The sequence below is a fragment of the Trachurus trachurus genome, assembly GCF_905171665.1.
Source record: "Trachurus trachurus genome assembly, chromosome: 14".
Lineage (NCBI taxonomy): Eukaryota > Metazoa > Chordata > Actinopteri > Carangiformes > Carangidae > Trachurus > Trachurus trachurus.
Genome location: NC_139903.1, coordinates 13,959,518 through 13,976,759, shown reverse-complemented (window position 1 = coordinate 13,976,759; position 17,242 = coordinate 13,959,518). Strand labels below are relative to the sequence as shown.

At 44.2% G+C, this 17,242-nt stretch overlaps 1 protein-coding gene across 1 annotated transcript; it reads right to left on the bottom strand.

Moving 5' to 3' along the window:
- Positions 1-34: 34 nt before the first annotated feature.
- taf1 (TAF1 RNA polymerase II, TATA box binding protein (TBP)-associated factor) lies at positions 35-16,707 on the bottom strand. The gene is made up of 40 exons (XM_083986763.1): positions 16,401-16,707; positions 15,537-15,651; positions 15,275-15,398; positions 15,069-15,185; positions 14,836-14,958; positions 14,312-14,553; positions 14,003-14,218; positions 13,314-13,556; positions 12,982-13,231; positions 12,436-12,543; positions 12,184-12,351; positions 11,911-12,038; positions 11,549-11,656; positions 11,246-11,419; positions 10,956-11,129; positions 10,558-10,662; positions 10,274-10,474; positions 10,041-10,182; positions 9,477-9,607; positions 9,304-9,384; positions 9,043-9,201; positions 8,827-8,946; positions 7,913-8,088; positions 7,590-7,822; positions 7,272-7,479; positions 6,349-6,520; positions 5,965-6,176; positions 5,371-5,479; positions 5,181-5,279; positions 4,912-5,089; positions 4,712-4,779; positions 4,492-4,614; positions 4,247-4,339; positions 4,052-4,136; positions 3,880-3,947; positions 3,438-3,554; positions 2,671-2,766; positions 1,514-1,733; positions 699-870; positions 35-588 (listed from the first exon to the last, which is right to left on the bottom strand). Exons 2-40 carry the CDS (start codon positions 15,648-15,650, stop codon positions 366-368), a joined length of 5,880 nt encoding a protein of 1,959 aa, XP_083842889.1. The 5' UTR covers position 15,651; positions 16,401-16,707; the 3' UTR covers positions 35-365.
- Between the last annotated feature and the right edge of the window lie 535 nt (positions 16,708-17,242).

Sequence of the window (17,242 nt, the reverse complement as noted above, 5' to 3'; positions counted from 1 at the left end):
TAGATTTTTTAAAAATGTAAACCAGAAAGACTTGTTCAGTTTATTCTATTTTCGATGTCGACAGTGAGCAGACACAACAGAGCTGCTAAACTTATTTTGAGCACAGGTTATGAGTGAGCTGAAACAGCACAAAACAACCAAACACACACTGCCATGTCAAAAAACATTATGATGCATGTATAAAAGGCAAATTGAAATTTAGACTGTGCTGTGCTGTAACATAGAGGTACAGAACCAACAGTGCATAAGAAAGCTATAAACATAAAGCATTATTTACAAAAATTAGAAAAATGTACAATATTTACCTGAGAAATCTCAATTTTAAAACAATGTTTTCATGATACTACAGAAAACAAGAAAGTTCACTAGTTATCAGAGTCCATGTCGCTGTCGCCCCCGATAGATCTGAACTCTTCACTCTCCTCGTCTTCACTGAGTTGGACCTGGGAGAGTACCGCCGGGCCTCTCCTCCTTGCTTCATCTTCTTCATCTTCCTCCTCCTCCTCGCTGATGCCGTACTCTTCTCCGTTTCCCATGCCGGAGGCCTGCAGCTGACTCCGGCTCTCCGTCTCCTCATAGCTGCCGTAACTGATGAGGGAGAGAGGGGGAAGTCGGAAAAAGAAAGGTTAAAGACCCACGTCAGCTGCATCGGTGTGATTCCTGTGTGACGATGCATGTGACAACTGTTGCTGCTCTACCTGACGTTGCTGTCTTCCATGTGAGGCTCATCGGGTCCGTCTCCATCGTATGACATCATGCTCTCTTCCTGCTCCATACCCATGCGTGCCGTCTCCTGAGCTCTCCGTGGAGGTGGGGGTCGCACGTCCACCTCTCTGTCCGAGTCGCTGCCGCTCTCCGACAGGTGAATGGCTGCAGTGAAAACACAATGCGTCAGCACAAATGTCAAAAACAAAGCACAATGTCTCAATTATTTACTAACCATTACTCTTAAATGTCATTGCAGTCCAGTTATATTTACTCATGTTCTCTCTTATATCGTGAAGAGGTTATTTCACTTTATTTTTCCCCGTCTGTCTCCATTGGCGGCCGTGTTTCTTAAAAGGATAGTTCACCCAACTATCAAGATTTGCGGCGGCATCATTGCGATTACTGACGCCGGTGCAAATCGCGCGAGATTTGGACGGACCAGGAAGAGGAGCTTCCGCTGCAAACAAGCTTGAAATATAGACTTATTTAATTTTTTTCTGAACAATTTCGCATTTCGGGGCTTCAATACAAGACGGACATTACATACGAGCAGCATGGAGGTATTTGCATGTTTTTTGGTGTGTCTTTTTGTTACGAAGAAAAGTGGTATCCATTTGCAACCGTCATATGGACATGCAGTGCTGCACGGAGCCCCGCTGTAACTCAGAGAAGCCACGGAGGACTCTGAAACTTCTCCCAGCCCTTAGTCGACATGAGGGTGAGTAGATAATGAGTGAAATTTCAATTTTGAGTGAACTATCCCTTTAACCTAAGGTGTGAACATTTCCTCCTCAGGTGGACTTACAGGAGAAAGGATTGTCGCCCTCCTCTTCGCTGGCGTCATCCTCTCCGTCCGACATGAGCAGGTCCTGGTACAGAACGCTGGATTGAGCGGGGCGGTTAGATCTTCCTCCATCATCTTCTTCCTCCTCCTCCTCTTCCTCCTCGTGCAACCGTCTGCGAGGTGGCAGCAACATCTCCTCATCATCATCTTCGTCCTCAAGATCTCCTTCTGCATCCTCGGCCTAGAGACACAGGTCAGACAAAAGAGAAGTCAATGAGAAAGCAACATAGAAAATTCAATAAAAGCATAATTATTGAGTTAAAACATATCTCCTAAAACTGTACAAAAATTAAATGAATTCAATTATTAAAGGGATAGTTCAACATTTTGGCAAATTCGCTTATTGCAATCCCTATAGTCTTAGGGGTAGGTTTGTTACCGTTAATTGTTAATAGTGCAAACTATTTTTAGAATGGTGGAGCAGAGCCGCGAGCTGCTCAGAGCTACGCTACGGATGCTAATGGGATTTCTTGGTTTCCTTCATCAAACTCATCAAATACACAATCCAACAACTCCAAAACGCTCTGGTGGACAAGTTGTGACCTGCACATTCACCACACTATGAGATAATAAAGTTGTTTTTGAGGCAAATGCAGAGACCTCTTGCCAAAAAACTGCCCCCGAAGGGAACGCACATCAGCTGTTTTGCATGAATTTACCTCTAAAATAACTCTGTCTCGTAACGTTCCGTTATCATCTCATAGTGTGGTAAATGTGCAGGTCACAACTTGTCCACGAGAGTGGTTTGGAGTTGTTGGATTGTGTATTTGATGAGTTTTGAGGGAAAACCCAGAAATACCATGAGCCTCTGTTGCGTTAGCTGAGCAGCTTGCATCTCTGCCTGGCCGATCTAAAAACAGCTTGCACCGACAATTGAAGTTAATGAACCTACTCCTAAAACTATAGGGATTATGGAAATGCGTGAATTTGCCAAAATGTTGAAATATCCCTTTAATAAAGTTTTTCCACATCATAATAAAAATTTTAAAGGAAAGTATTTGTTTGATCTCAATTTTTTGTCACAGTAGTGGTGCAACCTGAAAATAAGGTGACTCTGACAGTACTTCCACATATATGTGTATGTAATATGTGTATACTACATCAAATCTTTGTCTTACAGGAGCAGGAGTCTTGGGTTTGCCATCATCTTCCTCCTCAAAGCCTTCTATGTCCACATCAGATTCTTCCTCGCCAGGTCTTCTGCCGTGACGTCCCTGAGAAACAGGAGCAGAAAAGTCTGAGAACGCTTTTACTGAATGACAAAGGCGAGACGCAGGATAACAATACTAATGTACACAAGTGATGTTATTTGTGAGAGAGAACTTTTATAAGCAGGTAAACAGGCCTGATGATCTGAGGAGAGTTTGAGGCCTTTATTTCTGTCTCTCTCCATACCTGCCCCCCTCTCTTCTCTGGAGCTACCACTAGAGGTCCCTCAGAGAAAAGGCTGCTGGGCTCTCTGGGCAGACTCCCTGAAGCCCCGCTGTCAAACAGATCAGCAGGCTGGCCAGCACCACACAGAGCGACACACGCACACAAACGGGACAGACAGACAGGACAGACAGGACAGGACGGCAGAGTCAAAGGAGAAAAAACAGGTTGGGAGAAAGAAGACACTACAGTGAAGAAACTAGATTGCAGAGAGGGAAACGTGAAAGACTAGAAAGGAGAGTTAGTGCAGAGAACGAGAGAAAAAAATACAAGGGCAGGAGAAGCACTACAGGGTGTGGCCAGGAGGCTACGGTGTGCAGAGTTCAGACTAGCTGGTGTGGCACATAAGCAGCTGGAGGCCTAAAGGCTATATCCAGTGAAGCAGGACACCCCAGAAAACCACCGTTCATTAAGATGGTAAATAAAAAAAGCGGTGTCCTGGCTGCGCTCCTACCTGTGGCGTGTACGGCCCAGGAGTCATTGGGTCCAGACACTCCAAGTCCGCAGCATCCAGAGCTGCTTCTTTAGCAGTCGAGATGTCCTTCTCCAACTGAGTCAAGTGCTCATCGTACTGGAAACACAATTACAGACAAGTATTTACAACACTGATTTGTGTGTGTGCTTTCCTGCTCATGGTAATATTACAGGTTTACATGCGAAGCAGCGTCACTCACAATACACGTAATTGTCGAATTTCCTCAATTCTACAATGCTCTGTGTTAAATAAATTTACATTATCTTATACGAAGATTGCATTTGGAGTATGAAACAGAGAATTATCACTTAGTAGAGAAGATTATTATTGTTGTGAGAACTTGAAGATCTATTTTGAATTTCCAGCCTTGTGTCTTCACTTCATAAATGTTAACTATTTCCCTTATAATCAGTCTGCATACCTCCGACAAGGTCTGCTTGCACACATTGACAATATCCAGGGCCGTCTTGGTGTAAGGACTGTCTGGACCTGTGAAAGACACAGCAAGTGATTTAGTAAACCACAGAAGCAGTTGCACAATTGCCTGCAGAGACTAACAGAGGTCACACTAACAGTGATGCTAATGCGCTTACCATTGTACTTGATGCTGTTGGCGTGGATGAGGCTGACATCCGAAAGGAAGGCGTCTCGGTTCTGGTATTTGTGTTTGGAGATGTTCTGTTGATCCATGAAATAAAACACAGACAAAGAGGGACATGAAATGAGTTTGTGATCCTGATTTTAAAAAATATCAAATGACTATATTTGTTTGAAGGACGACCCCTCACCTTGCGGATTGATTCCAAATCCATGGGGCTTACGATCACCTTATAATAATCGGGCACAAACTTTTTGTTGACAGGATGATGGAACGGCCATGACTACGGAGAGGACAGGGATTGGACAATGAGCTGCAGATAATTGGCTTTCTTTCACGCTCCCTGATCAATATCATGTATTAAAAACACATCTAGCCTGAGCTCAAAATAGATCAATGACTGTGGGAAGGAAATGCAAAGTGGAGATGACTCACATCGGGAACCACCATCATTTTCTGGGTGACGATGTTGTCCAGGATGAAGGAGAAAGCCACCTGGTCGTCGTCATCCAGCAGAGGGTTGATGGCTTTCTCCAGCCTCACCAGCCTGTCCTCCTTCTGGACAGACGCACGCAGGTTTCAGAGTTCATTGAAATGAGCAAAAGACGAGACAAGAGGACGTAGAATAAGACAAAACATTTACACTCACACTCACCTCCTTCAGTTTAGTGTCACACAGGTCCAGCATGGACTGTGCTACCTGTGTTATTGGATGCTTCGCCCCTGTTGAAACAAAAAAAAAAGAAAGAAAACCATCTTAACACATTGAAAATTAAGTCTTACTGAAGACCTATTAAGTTGAAAGTCACTTTTTGAGCCAAACAAGTTGTCGGAACACATTAGTTTTAACTTTACCATTGTAGGTGGCGCTGTTTTTAACGATAACCTCCACTGCTTCACGGAACTCGTCCCTCGACGGGTACATCCGCTTGCGTACGTTCTCCCTCAGCGTCTGCAGGTCCATGGGCCGAGTGATGATCTTGTAGTAGTCCTTCACAACCTTGGCGTTGACGGGCGTGTGGAAGGGATACGTCTGCACAGAGGAGGTGAAGGCGTTAGCGATGAGACTGCAGAGCTGCGCAAGGGAACAGTGAGATGTTGAGTGCGTTCATCGGAGATCTTACGTTGGGGTGGTCCCGCATGTCGTTGATGATGCTCTCTAGCACAGAGGACAAGGTCACCATGGGGTCAGTGCGCCTGCGGTGGATGGCCTTATGTGGTTTCTGTGAACAGCAACAGGGGATATGATCAGCTAAAAGCCACTCTGATTTTTAGAAATGTTAAAAATGTTGGGGTTTCATTGTTGTTGCTTACATTGAGATAGTCACAGTGCACAGCGCTGCCAACACGTCTTTTCTTCTTCGGCGGGAGCTGCTGCTTGGGGAACTTGAGCACTAAAGATTTCCTGCGAACCTCATCCGCACTGTGGGAGAAAAAAAAGATGAAAAAGTGTAAGGAGTGCTTTTGACTGTATGTTTAAAGCAGCCACAAAGAACTTTCATTTTGTGTTGATTTTGGCAACGCCTGTGGACAAAAGCGGTAGGTTTCTCTTTGCGGATCCCGTCCTACTATCAGCCATGACGAAAATATAGCAATGAAATTGAGCTAGTTTTTTACTGGCTAGTGTAGCAACAACTCAGTGCTAATTATTAGCCTCATCAGCCTCTGGTCTGAGTGCGGTAAATTGTTACACTATTTAGAAATAGCTTATCTTCCCACCGATGGCTTCATCTGCTGTTGTAGGCCACACAGACACATCAGCAGAAACGAGAGACTTTTGCATATCCAGTTAAAAGTTTGTAGTTGCTTTAAGGCATTTCTACTGTCTACAGTGGGACATTTACAAAACACTGTGCTGATTAGATGAGATGCTTATGAAGGCAGGAAGAACAAGGACAAGCCGGCTACCTCTCGATGAGCTGTTTGCCCAGTACGATCTTGGTGCCCTCCACCTTGATCAGCTCCTCGTTGTCGTTGTGGATCACGGTCTTCTCCAGCTCCTCCTCCTGCTCCTCTGTCATAGCGACAGGGTTAGAGGGCGGAGCGTTGGTCTGATAGTAAAGTGGGCAGAACTTGTTGGTCCTCATGTGTCCTATGGCTCCACAAGCGCCGCACTTTAGCTAGGGAAAAGAGGCAAACATTAAGGAACAAAAACAACAACGCACTGGTGCTATTTGATGAAAATACTGCAGAGTAGCCAAAAAAAAAGCAAATTCATTTAGCTGGTTTAGCTTAATAGTTTGGGAAGAAAAGGTGACAGAGAAGAGAATAGTATTGAATCGGCAAGCTTACTTTTACCTTGAGGTCTGGCCTCTCTTTGACCTTCTTGGCCTTCTTCTCCGGTGGTCCCTTGATCTTGTCCTTCTCCTGGTTTCTCTTCAGCCTCCTCAGCTGCTCCTGAATACGTCGTCGCTCCTTCCTCATCTCCTCTCTGTGCTGCTCATCGAAGAGGGCGAACTTGCGTCTGTAGCCACAGATAAACAACAACACTGGCTGTTAAACATCGACTGGTTCATTTGTGGTGACGTGGTGCACAGACCGAACCAAGAGGCATTTCTACGACATGAGGCTTCTAGCCTTTCTCCACAATGAGCTCCATTAACCTCCACTAGAGAATCTAGAGTTAGTCTGACCTGCTGGTTGACGTTAGATGTCACAAAATTAACAAGCAAAACCCTAAGGAACAAATTTATTAGTATCTTTGGTAACACTTTATTTTAAGGGGTCCTTGTTCCTGTGTATCTACCTAATTAATTACAGTGTAATTAACTATGTAACCGTATGTAATAACATGTACTTACATTGTAAATACATAGTGTATTTTGGTGTACTTACAGGTCCTTGTTACACTTGTAATAAGAAATGCTTGTGCAAAGAGAGAGGCCACTTTGGCATTTCTTATTACAAGTGTAACAAGGACCTGTAAGTACACCAAAATACACTATGTATTTACAATGTAAGTACATGTTATTACATACGGTTACATAGGTAATTACACTGTAATTAATTAGGTAGATACACAGGAACAAGGACCCCTTAAAATAAAGTGTTACCGTATCTTTTTTCATGTAAATATTTATCTACCAATTAGACACAGTTCAGTAGAGATGAGGCCTTTTGGCTGTGGCTTTAAAAAGTCCACTGGGTTACTCCCCATGATCAGACTCTAATAAAAAATGTTTTTAAACGCTATAAGTTAGATCAGAGAGACTTACATGAATTCATCGTCCTTGGTGGTCCTGATCCTGGTGTAGGCGTCGATGACTGAAGCCTTGCGTACTGTCTCACAGCGGACGTATTCCTTGCCGTCCTCATCTCTGAAGGTGCGATAGATCTTCAGTCGTCGTCCCGTGGCCGAGGAGTTCAGGCTCGTGACAGAGGACGTGTCGTCGTCCTTGTGTGAGCTGGTGGACAATGAGCTGGCTATGGAGTGAAGGGAGGCAAAGTTTATGATGAGACACATGACAGTTTTCGACTTTACATCGGTTTAAACGTGTCGTTGGTGAAGTATGAGAAGTCAGAACGAGACGTACACAAGCCTTTGCGTCGCTCCTTTCGTCCCTTGTGGTCACGGTCGCTCTCTTCCCCCATTAGCATCCTCTGCAGCTCCTTCCTCTCCTGCTCCTCCCTCTCACGGGAAAGCTGGGAGCTGGTCTTCTTGTTCTGCAGCATGTTCTCGATGTTCTTCCCCATCTCCTCAAAGTCGCTGTCCTCGGCCGAGCTGCTGTCTGTGTCTGTGGACAGCACCTCTGTCGACTCTAGCACCCTGTAGTCAAAGTGCAAAAAGGACAATTTCTCCTCTTGCTCCTCGGACCGAATTTCAAACAACATATAAAGCACTAAATAAGAGTCTCACTTGTTCTGCAGGTCAAAGATCCTCTGACACTCTTCCTTGTAGCGCTCCTGGTGTTCAGCTACAGAGAAACGAGACCCTCTGGCAAACTTGCTCATGGGTCCCTCACCTGAACGCGCCTGCTCTGTGGACATGGTCCTCACCACGTCAATCACCTCCCAGCGAGAGAGCTTCTTGATCTAACACACACACACACACAATAAAGTTAACATACAATTCCACCCAAAAAATATTCCAACCCTAAACTTTAAAGGGATAGTTCAACATTTTGGCAAATTGGCCCATTGCCATAATCCCTATAGTCATAGCAGTAGGTTTGTTACCGTTAATTGTTGGTGCAAACTATTTTTAGAATGGCGGAGCAGGGCCGCGAGCTGCTCAGAGCTACGCTACGGATGCTAATGGGATTTCTTGGTTTCCTTCATCAAACTCATCAAATACACAATCCAACAACTCCAAAACGCTCTGGTGGACAAGTTGTGACCTGCACATTCACCACGCTATGAGATAATAAAGTTGTTTTTGAGGCAAATGCAGAGACCGCTTGCCAAAAAACTGCCCCCGAAGGGAACGCACATCAGCTGTTTTGCATGAATTTACATCTAAAATAACTCAGTCTCGTAATGTTGTGTTATTATCTCATAGCGTGGTGAATGTGCAGGTCACAACTTGTCCACCAGAGCGTTTTGGAGTTGTTGGATTGTGTATTTGATGAGTTTGATGAGGGAAACCAAGAAATCCCATGAGCCTCCGTAGCGTAGCTCTGAGCAGCTTGCGGCTCTGCTCCGCCGTTCTAAAAATAGCTTGCACCGACAATTAAAGGTAACGAACCTACTGCTACAACTATAGGGATTATGGCAATGGGCCAATTTGCCAAAATGTTGATGTTATGAGTTTGCAAGTCGCCATGGTCTTACTTCTTCCTCTGGAACGCCAAACTTGCGCAGCAGCTGCTTGGCGTTCTTCAGCGAGAGTCTCCTCAGATCAGCGTCTGTCCCCGTCACCGTCTTCTTGGTAGGCTGCGGCTCTTTGTCGTCCTGAGAGACACAGAAAGTACAGCATCAATGTTTTAAACCTCTGCATTTAGAAAAAAAAAAAGAAGAACGTGACGCCTGGGTGAGTGCTGCACTGACCGGTTGGACCTTCTGCTGAGTCGGTTTGTTTGGCACTTTGACGTAGGAGAAACCTTCTCCGCAGCCGGTGGGGTCAGCCACACCTGTAACCTCCAACAGGCATTTCCCCTTCATGGCGGAGATGAAGGCTCTTGTCGTGTTCCACGGAGCTGTCCGCACCTAGGAAGTGAAATAGGACCAGTGCGGTGTAAGTCGTTTGTTTTGTCTTATCTCGTGTCTGGAACATTTCACTTCATCATTAGGGAGCTCTTGGATCAATACCTCATCATCAATCTTCATTTGAAAGTCCTCTTCGTTCTCCTCCTCTGGAGCAAAGAAGGATTTCTCACCATATCCGGCGTCCTGCAGGAGAGAAACTCACATAGTGAAGCCGTGGACACGACGCAACTCGCTTCAATCAGGTTACGTCATGTAGAGACGATCATGGCGGTTACCTTCAGTCTCTGCTCGGCCACCAGCATGCTGTAGTAAGAACAGCACTGCTCTGGAGACACCATGGCTCTGATCTCCTCTTCTGTGGGCAATCTGAAGTCAGGCTTCAGCACCCACCAGTTGGAGTCCATGCCTGGCAAGAGGATGAGGACATTTTCTTACCCACCATCCAACTCATGATCACAGAACGCAGCAGAAAAAGCAACAACAAACATTGTCCTCTTGTTTCCTGATATATGGGTGCATTGTAGAAAACCTTGCTTGCTTTTGCTGTGTGTATCCTGAACATATTGTGTCCTGTGTCCTTATACTATCCTTAGACTACATCTTACCTTCCGGATAATATCCATAGTAGGCGTAAAAAGCTCTGTCCCTGCTCAGAAGCCTGTCTGTCGAGTCAAGGTGCACACACACATTGCTGAGCTCATGCAGCTTCAAACAGCACAGTGTCTCTGTTATAACCTTAACATCGCCCTGGTGCGAAACAACTGGGTTACGTTAGTCCTACAAGTGATGACAATCACTGAATGGTGAAAAGACACGGTGAATGAATGAGCAAGCTTTACCTGTACGCTTGAAGTCGGCACAGAGTTTTAGTCGTTTCCTGATGCTGCTCTCTGAGTGTGACGGAAATGCTTTTTTGATATCCTCCATGCGGATTCTCCGGGGCTTGTCCTTGCTCTTCCAGAACAAGCGGTAAATGAAAACCTACAGAATTAAAAAAAAGAAGAGATGACAGTTCAGCATTAGCAGCAACAACAGCCCAAGCTTCTGGCAGAACGCAGTATATTTAACACACCTGGAGGAAGTCTCGGATGTGCGTATTGGCTCGTTTGGAGTTGGGACCAGGAACCTCATACAAGGGGCACTCCTGACCAACAACAATAATGTCCACAATCTCTCTTATGTAGTAGCCGTGTCGCGTTCGTAGAACCAAGAAATCGGTCTCTGGCATCTTGTGCAGGTAGATCGGAGCTCGGAAAAGGTTGTTTTCAAACGCCTTAAAGAAAAAACAAAACTTGTCAGTTTGCAACGATAAGGAACTGGTGACAAATATCGAGTCTGAGTATCGACTGTGCCGACCTGAAGTAGTTGTCCAGGGTGCAGCGACCCCAGGAAAGGGGATGTGTGGCAGTAAACAGTCTCTCCGTATTTACAGTCAGGTGCTCCAGGATCTTTTCCAGGTTTCTGAAGAATACAGTAACAACACCACGATGTAAATTTAGTTCAAGAAACAGACACAACTTACATGTGAACAAGTCTCATTTAGTGTGATGATTAAATATTCACACTACAATTAAATACACAACAACCCTGCAAATAGAAATACATCATCACATCACATCAGATCTATTTGAACATAGGTTTATAAGCATTTCTTTGTTAACAAAAACAATATATTTGAATCAGGGTTCAGATACATTAAGATTGTTAAAGCCCTTTACAAAACCATGAGAGTGAAAAAAAAAAGCTAGACTCACCCTTTTGTAGTAGTTTTTGATTTTAGTGGCCATGCCGACTTGCATGATGAGAGGGGCGTACTCCTCACTGTACTCTGCCAGGATCAGATCTCCATCTTTGCCTGTCAGGTCCTGTGGTGTTCGCATGAAGAACATGTCGCCTCCACCTGATGCCTGTCGCTCCTGCTCTCGCATCTATACAAAAAATAATACGAACGCACACATGCACAAGTGTAAACGCTCACAGCTACAGATACATTTTTTTCTCAATATACACAGAGTATTCATGCTCGTTCTGAGCAGGGCTGCACCTTGGCCTTCTTCTTGATGTGTTTGAGCAGCGGCTGGACAGCGTGAGGACCCGGCTGAGCCAACGCTCCAAACGAGTACTTCTTCAGAGCCGGTCGATGGAACTGGCGAAGCTTCATCGGCCCCATGTGAGTGGGGAAGAAGGGTTGCCTCAGCTCCAGCGCCGGGATGGAGTGCTGTTAAAGAAAAAGAAATGTTGATTAAACTACACGACGTTCTACATCTCACAGGTCGTAGGCCTGCGTCTACTCTTTATGTTTGTCAGGATTCCTTTACAATGTTTATTTTCCGTGGCTGCTGTTTACCTGGATGATGTTTCCACCAAACGTCCCCCTCAGACCCTGCTGTTTGGGGTAGTAAAACTCATCATTGGAGAGGTTCCAAGGATCCTTCACTTCAGGCTGGGACATGTTCTGAGTTGAGAAGAGGAAATCTAGCGTCAGTCAAACGTTTTCCTTTTTTTTTTCACTGCTGATGTTTAACAAAAAACAAACAAACACCATTCCACTTTATTTGCTGCTTCATTATCAAGCCTTGATCTTCTTTATTAGAAACCACTCCTTCTGCTAAAAGACCCACATCCCCATTGAAGAATCACAACTTTTTAATCAGCTGTTTCTCACAATCAAGCACGTTCCTCCCCCGCCCTGGTGAGGCAGTAGGTTACCTGCTGTGGCTCATCTTTGATCACTCCAGTCTTCCCCAGCAGGATGCGACTCTTTTTGATTGCAGTTTCCTTTTTATTTTCTTTTGATGGGGAATGTGATGTCCTTTCCTCCTTTTCATCAGGAATCTCTGCGAGAGAGAGAGTTTTGGATGGTGTCAGAATAATCGGACAAAAACAAACAAACCGCAGGTCAGCTGTTGTAAGACGTCTACTCCGACTAAAGCAGAGCAGCAGTAAACGTGCAGCCTAATGACACGATTCCTCTGAATATACCTAGAATGATATTCTCATCATTAGGGTCCAGTGTGAGAACAGGTGGCATGAGCAGGTGGTCCATCTCCTGGTCGTCCCAGATGATGTTGTCTTCCCAGCGTCCGTACACCAGCTCTTCGTTGTCAATGGGAAAAATGGAGAACCAGGGACAGTCTTCTTCGTGATTGGCTGCAGGGGAACAAAAACAAGTGAACACCAACATTTCTGGCGAATTTATCATTTGTATTGTCAACCAAAAAAAAATGAACTCACCTTGATTATCATGGTTGTTTTTTTCCCGCTTGGAGCCAGAGATGGAGGAAGCCTTGGGCATGGGTGGAGGCGTAGGTGGCACCAACTGAGAATTACTTCTCGACAGCCCTGTGAGAATAAACAGTGTTTGATGTCATGTATCATTATGATGGAAAAATACTGAGTGTTAATTCAACCATGTTGATCATATGCCGTGACTTGCAGGAAAGTTTTGCGAGAACCTGTCCAGTTTTAATTAGCAAAGCGGCCTTGAAGATAGTGGAGGTATGCAAACGGCTTTGAGAGGTTAAGTTTTAAAAACATCTTCTTTGCACTGAAGAGATAACGTGGCCGTTGCTAGGCAGTATGACGTGTCTTATGAGTATTGTGCACTGTGCTTAAATACTGATGACCTCTCTCATGACTCTGTTGTGGGAGATTCTGTGCACAACTTGATTAAAGAGACATTGACCTGAGCGTGGTGACTTTTTTCACCCACACAATATACAGTATATTGGAAACATTGCAGCTGTCAGTAAAAGTAAGTGTTTTTTACAGGCATCTTACCCTGCTGAGCGTTATAAGCATTAGCGTTGCGGGTCATACTAGAGGGAAGCCACCCGGCCAGGCTGGCTCGCTGGGTCTTCGTGCCCTTGTGTTTCACGTCCTCCCCATTCCAGATGATGTCGTCCTCCCATTGCAGCTGTGTGACCATGAGGAAGAGCTCGTTCTCGAGGGCTGTTCTCTCCTCATCTTCGTCGTCGTTTTCATGATCCTGATTTTCTCCTTCTTCATTGTCGACATCCTGTCTCTGAAACTAAAAACAGTTGATACACAATATTAGTAACACAGTCGGTATAATTTCATTGTTATGTTTACAGATGTGCAGGTCAACGTACCTCTTGAGGAACCTCTGTTATTTCTTTTGGTGTGTCCTGTATCAGAGGCTCATCAGACTCGTCGTCTTTTAGCCTGAAGCCGTAGTTGAAATTGCTTCCGTCCTCTGGGACCCCTAGCATATCGTACCAGAGCTGGGCCGGACCGTATCTCCATTCAGCTACTTTAGGTCGAGACTCTGTCTCCTTGTCTCCATCACCACAAGTTTGCGAGAACTTAGATTCCACTGGAGCCATCATTGTTATCTGGATGACACAGAGAAGCACAGAAAGTGTTGAACACAATTATAAAACTAATATTTTTGTTTTGTTTCACGTGTGGCGTCATCAGGTTCGCCTCTGGCATTCCCAGGCAGGTTCAAATAGCTTTGGGTCACATGACCCGTAGCAATAAAGTTTAAAACACATAAACATAATATGTGAATCGCATCTTCACATGAACAAGATAACAAAACACAAAACAGATGGAAGCAATAACCACATAACATACAATAGAATACAATAGAATACTATGGATGGAAGAATATTAAAGAAAACAACTCAGGTCTTGTGAGTCATTCATTCCCGATGGTTCAATAGTGGACACAGATCATTAATCCAAAAACGCTTCTCTTTCAGAAGTTGTTTGATTATTATAAAAGTGTCAGACTACAACTAGGTGCTATTGAAAGAGAAAACACAGAAAGATTTACCTCATCGTCAGAGAGACACTGCTCTGGCGGCGGTGCTGGTGCATACTCATAGATCCATCCAGACTTTTTCTCCAGGCTCTGCTCGGTGGGCTCTCCCTCTGGAGGAGGGGTCCCGGGCTGAGGGTCTCTGTGCTTTCGCTTCTTCTTCCTGCGAGCACTCCTCCAAACGGACGGCATGCTCTTTCCAGGACCGAACAGCCGTAAGAACCTAAGGACCTAGTAGTAAGGCCAAGACAATCTGCGTCAGTGCACTGCTTATAAAAAACATGATGCCAAAACAAACCTTTGAAATGCCCAATGATGCTTTACCCTTCCAGGCCTGAACTCTGGGAAAAGCTCAGTGACACCCGGCAGAGCTTTGGCAGCATCCTTCTGCATGATGCCAGCCAGTGGGAGGGTCAGCCTGTCTGGAGATCCTCCGCCCCCCGAGCCCTGGCCGGGGCGGTCGGTTTCTGACTCAGAGTCTGAGGAGCTGCTGAAGTCCACCTTATCGGCCGTAGAGGATGGCGCAATAATTGAGGGCAAGATGATACCATCGCCTTCTTCCCCAACTACAAGGACAACAGCAGCAGAAACAATCAAACTTTATTTGTCATTTACAATACTTGAAGGTGAATCGCTGTTAAATTTACTTCATAATCAAGTATTAAGTCTGTTCTTCATAGGCAATTTAAACCTCTGGCAATAATATCGACCCTCAGGATGTACCATTAGCAGATTAACTTCCTTACAGACTGCAGTTACAGCTCTGTAAACACCAAACCTCTGAGGAAGGAGGGTAAACCAGACACAATATCTCCCCAGAGACCAATTATGAGTAAACATGTACCTACCATTTGTGGTCTGAGAGGAGGGTTCGTCTTTCTTAGCAGCTGTGGGAAGACTTGGAGGTGGGGGCGGAGGCATGAGCTTAGAATCAATATCCTCACAGTCGGCATCATAGTCGTCCTCATCATCTAGGATTAAGAAATATCAAAAGTGTAGACAACAAAATTAACACAGAGTCAAAAGGAAAAGGAGGAAAAACTAAAATAAAGATGACTTTTGGGAGTTGTGAGATGCTCACCTGTTTTCCTGCTGGGCTGCAAAGAGCCCATGGCCTGGCGATATTTCTTTGTCTCATCCTCAGCGACCTCACTGATGTCAGAATAATCAACTGCATCTTCAGTGCTTTTCACCCAACCTGAATGGGGTAAAATGACAAAAAATGTTACGTCATCCTGTGTCTGGTTATCGTGTTAATGTAAAGTTCCTTCACACATTCATCCTCACCCTCTGAATCCACATTCCCAGAGTCTCTGCTGTCCTCTTGATCACCATCTTCATTAGCTGTAATCTCTGTAATGAGTGAGCCTAGACCCAGATTACCCAAACCAGCCAGGTGCTTTTTGGACTCCTGCAGTAATAAGAACAGGTAGACACAGAAAAAAAACATTGCAATGAGCAGTTAAACATATTATATATTAAATACAACAATGTACATTTTCCAATAGAAATTATAAGCATGGTGGAAAATTATCTTTAAGAGGCCTACATTGTCCAGGACACTGTCATCCTCCAGCTGTCCATCTTCATTGATGTTTCCAAAGAGGAAGCCGGTTAGAGAGAAAGGGCGATCTTGATCCTCATCACTGTCGGAGTCCGACATCCTGAAATGTCATGATGAGACACATCACATTAACAGCACTGGCATTATTTGGCTTCCACGCAGTCCTTTTGATGTTGACCTACTCAATTTAGCACTGAGGCTATTAATGACATGTGAATACCATACCAGTACTCAGATATGGGCTGTATGATCTATCCTCCTCATGTTATATATAAAATTCTTTATTCCAGACACATAGTCCATATGACAATTAAGAAAATTAAAAGAGAGACAAAGAATGGGAGGAAGTACATTGTACAGTAAGTTACCATTGCCATTAAAACTACATTTCATATAAAATGCACAAACCATACATAACCATAAAGAAAGAAAGCAAAGGGCCAAGCTATTATATCGAATACACCTCAGTGTTTGATGTATCACATAGATTGAGATATCACTTGGTCCTCTTATTATTTATTTACATAAAGATCTGAACCCTATCATCCGTGTGTGTTCATTGCTGCACCATAACATTGGCACGCATCGTAGCTCACACTGTGCGTTTTATAGTTTTGACTTTACTTTGTTGGGCTAATCTCATTTTCTCAGTTACAGAAACTACTTTGACTATAAACATATTGGCTGCTGATTTCGCCCTCTTTTATATTTGTATCATTTCACCACTGTGACGCGGAGCTGCACTGAAATGGCGCAACTTGCGTTAGCTAAAGTTAGCTAGTTATGTAGTTAGCGTTATGCGGCGAAAAATAAATATCAGAAACTGCCATAGATGCAACATAAACTTACCTTGCGTGACTTCTCTTTAGTTTTCGTTACGCTTGTGTTTCATCCAGCTTGATAAACCCACTGGATGCTACATCGATGCTAACCCGCTACACTTCAGTCTGGCAAAGTGAGTTAGCTCAATGTTAGCTAGTAAAATAACTAAATAATGCGTTAACTAAAATCTATTCAGTGAACGCATTTCTCCCCGCGCCTCTATGTGCTTTGTGATGGCGGGAGAAAACCCCCACAAATGTATTTTGGGGTCGACATAAACCTTGTTTTTGTTGGTGTGTGTCACACACTGCAGAGGAGACGGAGTGAGGCTAGCTAGCAGAAACTCCGAGTGACCCGGATGGAAAACGTGATGCGTTCAGGTACCCGTCTCTACGTAGTAAACTGTCGGGTTTAGCACAGCGAGGGGAGCTATTCAGTAACAAAACATCATTACTGTATTTGTCAGTATGAATCTCATAGCATAACATAACTGAGTGCTAACATGTTTTTGAAATATAAATGTATGCTATATTCAATTATAGAAAGTCCTCCCGTCTCATCTCTTTATATAATGTTTATACAGCCCTAACAACAATATTTTTATGCCAAGCTATAGTTCAGTCTAACTCTAACTTTTAGCTGTGCTTTTGTAGCCCAGTCAAACTTACCCTGGATTAATTATAGGCATTTTAGCTGTATTCATGCCAAATAAAAATTGAATAAATGTGTTTATTTAGCCTATCTGCATTTTGGAGAGGGACATTCTCTTCCAATTGAAAACCTTTTTTTAATTTCACTCTAGCAGCAATGTTTCCGGAATATACCTTTTCAGAATGACATTTTAATAACATAAAACACATGACATGAAC